Source organism: Protobothrops mucrosquamatus, unplaced genomic scaffold, assembly GCF_001527695.2.
Source record: "Protobothrops mucrosquamatus isolate PMUCROS unplaced genomic scaffold, P.Mucros_1.0 scaffold3145, whole genome shotgun sequence".
Classification (NCBI taxonomy): domain Eukaryota; kingdom Metazoa; phylum Chordata; class Lepidosauria; order Squamata; family Viperidae; genus Protobothrops; species Protobothrops mucrosquamatus.
The window spans coordinates 231,594-241,524 of record NW_015389145.1 but is presented as its reverse complement, the minus strand read 5'-3'; the positions used below and the strand labels follow the sequence as shown (position 1 = coordinate 241,524).

The 9,931-nt window shown below is 45.1% G+C and overlaps 3 protein-coding genes across 4 annotated transcripts in view; 1 reads left to right on the top strand and 2 right to left on the bottom strand.

Moving 5' to 3' along the window:
• LOC107297086 (histone H3-like) overlaps positions 1–9,931 on the bottom strand; it is a 92,444-nt gene that overhangs the window by 854 nt on the left and 81,659 nt on the right. Inside the window, exon 3 of one of the 2 annotated variants that reach the window (XM_015826444.1) lies at positions 180–252. In XM_015826444.1, coding sequence (XP_015681930.1) covers positions 180–252 — 73 coding nt within the window. Of the gene's footprint in view, positions 1–119; positions 253–9,931 lie in introns of those variants that run through there. The other variant, XM_015826445.1, reaches the window with a different exon arrangement.
• LOC107297089 (histone H4) lies at positions 519–906 on the top strand. Its single transcript, XM_015826448.1, has one exon. It carries the CDS (start codon positions 519–521, stop codon positions 828–830), a length of 312 nt encoding a protein of 103 aa, XP_015681934.1. The 3' UTR covers positions 831–906.
• On the bottom strand, positions 2,105–2,449 carry LOC107297092 (histone H2A-beta, sperm-like). The gene has a single exon (XM_015826451.1). It carries the CDS (start codon positions 2,447–2,449, stop codon positions 2,105–2,107), a length of 345 nt encoding a protein of 114 aa, XP_015681937.1.

The following is a 9,931-nucleotide window of genomic DNA, read 5'->3' as shown; positions in this document are numbered from 1 at the left end:
ATCTCGCGCACCAGCCGCTGGAAGGGCAGCTTGCGGATCAGCAGCTCCGTCGACTTCTGGTAGCGGCGGATCTCCCGCAGGGCCACGGTGCCGGGCCGGTAGCGGTGAGGCTTCTTCACGCCGCCCGTCGCCGGAGCGCTCTTCCGCGCCGCCTTGGTGGCCAGCTGCTTGCGGGGCGCCTTCCCGCCGGTGGACTTGCGAGCGGTCTGCTTGGTACGAGCCATCTCGGGAAGCTGCAACCGGAGTTGTAAACTGCGGTGCCGCTCTTCGGGGTATTTATAGGCGCTTCGCAGAGCCTGATTGGCTGAAGCCTAGGAAACATCCGTTTGTGACGTTTGAATTTGGAGGGCCGAGCTGCAATTGGCTGAATTGAGCGGTCAGCTTCGCATTTGATTGGACCATAGCGACCTAACTCAACTCCAGCTCAGAGTGGCGAAGTTTTCTTTCTGGTCGGACTTCCTTCTTTATAAGCCATCCCTCGGCCAAGTCTCGAAGTCAGTTTTTGCTGGATTTTGAGGATGTCTGGTCGCGGGAAAGGCGGAAAAGGCTTGGGCAAAGGGGGAGCGAAAAGGCACCGGAAGGTGCTCCGCGATAACATCCAAGGCATTACGAAGCCGGCTATTCGCCGCTTGGCTCGCCGCGGAGGCGTGAAGCGAATTTCTGGATTGATCTACGAAGAGACCCGTGGAGTCTTGAAGGTCTTCTTGGAGAACGTGATCCGCGATGCCGTGACCTACACAGAGCACGCTAAAAGGAAGACAGTGACGGCCATGGACGTGGTGTACGCGCTGAAGCGCCAAGGGCGTACCTTGTACGGCTTTGGGGGCTGATTCCAGACAAAAGAGACAAAAATAACGGCCCTTTTAAGGGCCACCCACAATTTCAGAAAAAGAGTTGCAGCATATATAAAAATCTGAGATAATTCTGCTTCATGAAAATAACTGGAGATGTGTATTAGTAAAAACTACTCGGTGGTGTAACGGCTATGTAAGTAAGCTAAAAACGCTTTTTTCTCCATCTCGGATCCTTTTGCGAGACTTGCCTGGAATTGTTAGGCTTGGGTTGTTAACATTTTTATAGCGAAATGTGAAGATTCTTCTAGAAAAAAGTCCAGTTGCAATATGAAAAAGCACCTTTGGAATTTTGAACCTGGCAATCAGCCTCTTCAGGGTAACGTTTTTTTACTTAGATATCACAATCTTGGCGATTTACGATTAAAACAAAGGCTTAAAAGAAACATTACATTTTGCTGTTAAAAAAAAAACATTAACCAAGAGGCGAGTCACTTGATAGCGATAGGATATTTAATAAATGCTTGTGCATTTAAGATATCTAATAAATGCTTGTGCATTTATTAAGATATTTAATAAATGCTTGTGCATTAATTAAGACATATTTTGTTAAAAAAACATTAACCAAGAGGTGAGTCACTTGATAGCAATAGGATATTTAATAAATGCTTCTGCATTTACTAACATTACATTTTCAGTTAAAAAACTTAAAATTAACCAAGAAGTGAGTCAATTGATAGCGATAGGATATTTAATAAATGCTTGTGCATTTAAGATATTTAATAAATGCTTGTGCATTAAGACATATTTTCAGTTAAAAAAACATCAACCCAGAGGTGAGTCACTTGATAGCGATAGGATATTTAATAAATGCTTGTGCATTTATTAAGACATTACATTTTCAGTTAAAAAAATTAAAATTAACCAAGAAGCGAGTCACTTGATAGCGATAGGATATTTAATAAATGCTTGTGCATTTATTACGTACGTGTGTATTCTGAAAGTCCTTGGAATACACTTCCAGGTTTTAACACCAGCCCAGCCAGCAAAACAAAGAGTAATATAACTCAATAAATGTATGGAATGTTACCTCGAATCAAATGTTTTCTATTATTCGAGTCTCACATGTGATCATAGAATCCCCTAGTTAGAAGGGACTTTGGAGGTCTTCTAGTCCAACCCCTGAATACCTTAGGCGTGGAAGCCCCTTTGCAAAAGAAGAAACTGTCTCATATTCAGGAACCAACTTATCAGCCCCCCCTCCCAAAATCGGGGTGTCTTTGAGTGTTAAGCAGTCCAGCATCTTGTTAAGCTTAAATCAGGGGTCTTGCAAGCTGGCCCTTTGATGACNTGGTGACCCGGCCCAGCAGCTTGTTCAGCTCCTCGTCGTTGCGGATGGCCAGCTGCAAGTGGCGCGGGATGATGCGCGTCTTCTTGTTATCCCGCGCGGCGTTGCCCGCCAGCTCCAGGATCTCGGCCGTCAGGTACTCCAGCACGGCGGCCAGGTAGACCGGAGCGCCGGCGCCCACCCGCTCGGCGTAGTGGCCCTTGCGAAGCAGCCGGTGCACGCGGCCCACCGGGAACTGCAGCCCGGCCCGGGAGGAGCGAGTCTTGGCCTTCGCTCTGGCTTTGCCGCCCTGCTTGCCGCGTCCAGACATGATCGACCAGCTCCTGTCTCTCCAAAGCACGGAATGAAACGCTGGCCCGCAACCCCGCCTATTTATTTACTCCTCGGGTTTCTAGCGGCGTCTTTTGATTGGGTGGCTGTCGCGCTCCAGGTTGGGCTGTCCAATAGGAACGTCGTTCTTTCAGCCAATTGGAACGCGGCTTTCACCGACTCTGGCGCGCGGTACGTTTTTATGTCCTCCAATCGTAGGCCTCTTTTCAGCGCGCTCCTTCCCCCCCCCCTCCACCGGGACTTGTCTGCTGATTTTTCAGGCTAATTTTGGTTTTTTTTTCTGGTCCAGATCAATAACCATCGTCTTAAACTTTAAAGTAATCTCTTTAAATTAAGCCAAGGAACAAACGGGTTTCCTGGCTGGTGCTTCAAAGGCTAAATTAGGATGCTTCATTTGATAATGGTGCTCCACTTAATGTAATTTAATTTTAATTGGTTTTAGTTTAACTGTACTTCGTTGAAGGTCAAATTAGCCTGAGTTTAAATTGTTCTGAAAGTACTTTAAATAAGAGTTGGCAGAGAGGAAAGCATTGCCTATATATTTTATGGGCTGTTCCATAAAACTCACCCTTGCAAGCTGATAGTCCTGTGACAATATCCTCTGAACATCTTTTTCGGTCAGGGTGTGGGAAGAATCCAGAGAAAGAAATATTTTGGGAAATATTAAAAAGGCAGAATATTATATTTCCCCAAAGGATTTTAAAGGCAGAAACCAACCACCCCCAAGTCTCTCTGCCCCAAACAGAAACCAGGTCTGCAGAAATGCAGATGCGATAATCTTGTCAGAAAGATGGGAGCCAGGAAGCTGATGGGATTCGAAAGACAAAAATCCCTAGAATCAACAATCCCTCACACCAAAAAGTCCAACACAGGACATAGTCATCAGCCCCAGCCCCAGGGAAGCAGGATATGACCTTTGGGACACAATAGCATTAACCCACCACCATCAGAATACCACAAAGGCACACTGAGACTCAGATCAAAGTCCACGCCACAGGAACAATTCCAAACAAAAGCCCAGGAAGGTATAAAAACCCACCACTCCCTGCTACATGTGATCAGTTTTTCCCAGAGCCATCTTGCTTGAGCAGGGGGCTGGACTACAAGACCTCCAAGGTCCCTTCCAGTTCTATTCTATTCTGAATTCTGTCTGGCTCTCCTCTTCAATAAACTGCAACCTTCTTTCTAAAGCAGTCTCCATTTTGATTATTCCCGGCTTGGACTGGACCCTGATGAAAGATTTTTCCTTCAACGAGGGCCGGCTTTCATTGCTGATCCCAGAAAGTCCTCCAGATTGAGAAATCGAATCATTGCCGAACATGTCTGGGAACATGAGTTAGCTTTGCAAATCCACAATAAGAGGGTTTGGAGACTGAAGCTCTTCAGTGTCCTGCTTCAGGAGACAAACCCAATGTCCTCTTGAGTGCAAACCTGGAAGCTGAAAATGGGACGGGACAGGAGTTCATTTCTATAAATTCAGAAGAATGAGATTTACCTCCTGCTTTAAGCCAAAGAGAAGGAGCCTCACTCACTATGGTGCACAAACGGCTGTCACAGTAGAAGCTGTTTGTGATTTTTCATTGCCCTGGGGTGGTTAGTAGAGCCTTATTTCTCAACCTCAGCAACTTCAAGGAAATGTGGACTTCGACTCCCAGACTTCCCCAGCCATCAATTTTGGGGAGTAACTCATAAATTTACCACTTGTGGAAGGTTATCTAGTGTGGGAAGAAAAACCAGGTCCAGTTCCAAGCTGGGAATAAAATGGAGTCTGCTTTTGAAAGAAGGTTCCTGTTTATTGACGAGCAGAACCAGGAACAGCGTGCGGTTCTGGACAGCTGACCGATTGCTTTGAGGAGTACATGGATTTTTAATACCGTTTTCACAGCATTTCACAATCTAGAGGCTTGCTTTGTGTGTTTTGTTATTTGATTGGTTTTACTTGTTTTGCAAAGGCTCTGTGATGGGTCTTAATTATCGCCTTCCTTGTCAAACAAATGTAATTAATTTTATCCCCTTATCTTTAGTCTGTTTATTACTTCCGCTGAACTCTGTTTGTGAATCAACAGGCCTGATTCGATGTTTCTGCTTTTCGCAATAGCCAGGGGTTTCATGAATGAAACATGGCTTCTGTATGTCTTTTTCCGAGCTTTATTCTTGTGATTTGGGGGACATAGTAAAAAGGATTTGGGTGTGTGTGCGTTCTTACCACACTAGGATCAATGTTTTCTCTTGTTCTATTCTCACATGTAATCAGCATCTTTTATTACATGATCACTTGCTGTCTGATATACAGTTAACAGAATAACAGAGCTGGAAGGGACCTTGGAAGTCTTCTAGTCCAACCCCCCCCTCCTGCTCAAGTCCAGCCCAACTTTTCTGTTACTAAGTGAGACAGTTCTTAAGTGAACTTTGCCCCACTTTACGACCTTTTTGCCACACTTGTTAAGTGAATCGCTGCCGTTAAGTTAGTAACGTGATTGTTAAGTGGATCTGGCTTCCCCTCCTATCAACATGTCTTCTGTTTTGATGGAATGGGTTCAAGAGCAGTACCGTAGGATCAACACTAATGTCTCCTGAGAACAGCTATATTTTTAGCCTATCTAGTTTTCCTCTCTCCCCTCCAAATCACATTCTTGGTTTTCATCCTACAATAACCAGCTAGTAAAAGGGCAACACTTCTGAAGAACACAAGGAAAAACAAGATATCGCAAAGGTGCTGTCAACGCTGCTAACATCGGATGTTTTTGCATTGACAACAGAGGGAAATGTAGCCACCTTTTACCTTTAGAGTTAGATGATGCTGGGAAGAGAGGATGTCAACAAGAGTCCAGCTAGACCAGGGGTAGGCAACCTTGGCTCTTTTATGACTCATGGACTTCAACTCCCAGAATTCCTGAGCCAGCATGGCTCAGCTTGGAAACACTCCCTTTCCCCTCAGCATGGCTGGCTCAGGAATTCTGGGAGTTGAAGTCCACGAGTCATAAAAGAGCCAAGGTTGCCTATCCCTAAGCTAGATATAACAACACTAAACTTAGTGTGAGAATCAAGGTTATTGTAACCAGAGCTGATAAAGAATTGGCGGGCCGGAAAACTGGAGAGGAAGCCCGCGTTTCAAGCTAATTGGGGGATGTGATTTATGACTGCTAATTGAATGTGCTCAGGGGAAGGGAATTCAGTTTTTGGCGCCGATTATGCACTTCCGATGATATGCTACTCAAAATAAAGATTCTGTAAGGTTAACAATGCCTCAAAGTTCTTTGGAAGAGTTTCAACTGTCGGAACCATGGCAGGTGTTTTTTTTTTCAAAATTTCATCGTACTGGTGAGGCCCCCAAAGGTGCTTTTTCATGAGGCAATTAGACCTTGTTTTTCCTTGAAGACGTTTCGCTTCTCATTCAAGAATCTTCATCAGCTCTGACTGGTGAGGAGGGAAAGACCTTTGCAATCATCTGGTCGTTAGTACTCCCTCTGAGAATCATTGAGGCCACTTGGAGATTGATCTGTGCCCTCAGGGTCACCTGAATAGTGAAAATGGTTGGGGAACCATCTTGGAACTGCTGAAAGACCCATGTTGCAAATAGGAGACAGGTGGTATCATATCCCTTCCCTCCTGTTGAGAGAGGGCTGTTCAATTTTAACATAGATGGCCTCTTTGAGCATCTTTGAGCCAACCGTTACCTGGATGACTGAGAATCTCCATAGACCAGGGGTAGGCAACCTTGGCTCTTTTATGACTCGTGGACTTCAACTCCCAGAATTCCTGAGCCAGCATGGCTCAGCTTGGAAACCTCTCCCTTTTCCCTCAGCACGGCTGGCTCAGGAATTCTGGGAGTTGAAGTCCACGAGTCCATAAAAGAGCCAAGGGTGCCCTACCCCGGCCATAGACGTACTTGGGAGGGGATGCAAAATTTGACGATATACTGTAACTCAATAACAAGAGTACCTTTTCTTCTTCCCTCTCAAAAAAAATGCCAAACATAAGGGAGATATATTTATTCATTTAATTTAATTATTTATTAATTTAAACTTGTTAGAGACACCCAATTCCAGGGATTCTGGGCAGGTATAAAACAAAAAAAAAATTAAAACCAGATCGACCGCTTGGATTAAAGCCTTCTGAAAAGCATCACAAATCCCAACCCAGGGCCGTCCAAAATACTGAGGCCTTAAACCAGATTTCAAGACCTTTCTGAAATGTCCATATCATTTTTTTCCCTGCATTTCCCTAGCAGTTGCTCGCAAAAGTAAGTCAACATCTGGGTTTAGGATTTTCCATGCAAAAGAAATGGACGTGCAATAGAAGCCACAAAGCTACTGAAGCTTCAGCAGGTTTGGGAGCATAGAAGCTTAATATTTTACTGCCATCAACTGGCCATCCAGATTTCTGCAATTTAGAGCCGATAAACCCAGACTGCAAGCAAATTCCAGTTCCCATTATTTCCAGGAAACCTGCAACTAAATCCCCATTTCCGTTTCCAGATTGTTCCTGCTGAAACTACAGAAATGACCTTCAGAATTTACGCAGTGGAACATGGGACCTCATCACTTAAAAAGCAATTAAGGACCAAGCTGCATAAAGGCTTTTTTGCAGACATTAGTTTCTCAAGCCAGTACTAAGGCCTGCGCAAACGCTTATCGGGATTAAGTCAATGAAAATCCCAAAGGTGCTTTTTTCATGAGGTAACTGGACTTTTTTGTTTTTCTTTGAAGACGTTTCGCTTCTCCTCCAAGAAGCTTCCTCAGCTCTGACTGGAGGATGAAGAACGGAAGGATTTATACTTGCCTCATGCAAAAAAAAAAAAAAAAAAGCATCTTTCGGATAATTATGACCTGGATGACTGAGAATCTCCATGGAGAAAAGTCAATGGAAACTTCCCAAGTTTTCCTTCTGGTACCTTCCAATGTGGTAGCCATTTACAGGGGTCTTCCAACTTGGCCCTTTGAGGACTTGTGGACTTCAAGTCCCAGAATTCCTCAGCAAGGCACGCTGGCTGAGGAATTCTGGGACTTGAAGTCCACAAGTCCTCAAAGGGCCAAGTTGGAAGACCCCTGCTTGTGGACTTCAACTCCCAGAAATCTTCAGCCACAAGTCATCAAAGGGTCCTAGTTCCCTCACACTGGCTGAGGAATTCTGGGAGTTGAAGTCCAGAAGTCATGAAGGGACCATAGTTCCCTCACACTGACTGAGGAATTCTGGGAGTTGAAGTCCACAAGTCATCAAAGGGTCCTAGTACCCTCATGCTGACTGAGGAATTCTGGGAGTTGAAGTCCACAAGTCCTCAAAGGGCCAAGTTGGAAGACCCCTGCTTGTGGACTTCAACTCCCAGAATTCCTCAGCCACAAGTCCTCAAAGGGTCTTAGTTCCCTCACGCTGGCTGAGGAATTCTGGGAGTTAAAGTCCACAAGTTATAAAAGGTCCTAGTACCCTCATGCTGACTGAGGAATTCTGGGAGTTGAAGTCCACAAGTCCTCAAAGGGCCAAGTTGGAAGACCCCTGCTTGTGGACTTCAACTCCCAGAATTCCTCAGCCACAAGTCCTCAAAGGGTCCTAGTTCCCTCACGCTGGCTGAGGAATTCTGGGAGTTAAAGTCCACAAGTCATAAAAGGTCCTAGTACCCTCATGCTGACTGAGGAATTCTGGGAGTTGAAGTCCACAAGTCCTCAAAGGGCCAACTTGGAAGACCCCTGCATTAGCACCTTTTCACCAGTTTAAATGTTAAGACTTTTTTGAGTTTTTGTTCTGGCCCCGCACGATATATGATATATATTATATATTTCAGGCCTTACCAAACGCAACGAGCTCTTTTGTGACTTTGTAAGCGGCTCTGAAAAGAGCCTTGGGGGAGAGTCCAGGCGCTCGGGCCGGGCTGGAGAAGTTGCCTTAAAGTCTCGGCTTCTTCAAGTCTTCTTGGGCAGCAGGACGGCCTGGATGTTGGGCAGGACGCCGCCCACCCGCTACCACTGGGCCGGGTCGTCGAACAAGTCGAGGAGCAGCAACGCCTACCGGTCGACGTTCACCGCGCCCTACTACGCGCAGAAGAACAATAGGGCGCGCCGCAACGGGCGGTCGAGGTCCTAGAGCCGGCAGTCCATGAGGTCGTCGGCGGCCAGGTAGACCGGAGCGCCGGCGCCCACCCGCTCGGCGTAGTTGCCCTTGCGAAGCAGCCGGTGCACGCGGCCCACCGGGAACTGCAGCCCGGCCCGGGAAGAGCGAGTCTTGGCCTTCGCTCTGGTTTTCCCGCCCTGCTTGCCGCGTCCAGACATGGTGGCTGTAAGCGACGACGATCCAAAGATTCAAGCGAAGATCGAAGTGGGAAACTGCCCCGGCGTCCTCCTGCTTTTATATTCGCCCGCCGGCTCCTGGGAGTCGGAGGGGATTGGACGAGGAGGAGGCCACTCCTCCAATGAGACGTCGGGTGTGTCTTCCTAGCCAATCGGCGAGGGGCAGCTCAAGGTAGCCAATAGGAAAGGGGGAGAGAAGAACGCTAAGGAAATGCTAGAAGGTCTTTCTTTCTTTCTTTCTTTCTTTCTTTCTTTCTTTCTTTCTTTCTTTTCCCCTTCCCCTTCCCCTTCCCCTTCCCCTTCCCCTTTCTTTCTTTCTTTCTTCTTCCTTCCTTCCTCTTCCCCTTCCTCTTTCTTTCTTTCTTTCTTTCTTTCTTTCTTTCTTTCTTTCTTTCTTTCTTTCTTTCTGTATTTTTCCTTTCCTATTTATTTATTTCCCTTCTTTCTTTCTTTCTTTCTTTCTTTCTTTCTTTCTTTCTTTCTTTCTTTCTTTATTCTTTCTTTCTTCCTTCCTTCCTTCCTTCCTTCCTTCCTCTTCCCCTTCCTCTTTCTTTCTTTCTTTCTTTCTTTCTTTCTTTCTTTCTTTCTTTCTTTTTTTCTTTCTGTATTTATGTATTTTTCCTTTCCTATTTATTTATTTCCCTTCCTCTTTCTTTCTTTTTTTTTCTTTCTTTCTTTCTTTCTTTCTTTCTTTCTTTCTTTTTCCATTTATTTATTTATTTCCCTTCCCTTCCTCTTTTTCTTTCCTTCCTTCCTTCCTTCCTTCCTTCCTTCCTTCCTTCCTTCCTTCCTTCCTTCCTTTCTTTCTTTCTTTCTTTCTTTCTTTCTTTCTTTCTTTCCCTTCCCATTTATTTATTTATTTATTTATTTATTTATTTATTTATTTATCCTTTCCCTATTTATTTATTTATTTATTTATTTCCCTTCCTATTTTATTTATTTATTTATTTATTTGTTTCCTTTCCCTATTTATTTTCTTTCTTTCCTTCCTTCCTTCCTTCCTTCCTTCCTTCCTTCCTTCCTTCCTTCCTTCTGTCTCAAGGAGGGGCTTCAACTTTGGGAAAACGGTAAACCGAGATTCTAGCTGAACGATGCAAAAGAGATTGATTTCTTGCAAAAAGGAGCCATATGCCCCCCCTACCCAAAAAAAGATTACAGCGTCAGAAATTTCTGCCCCTTCC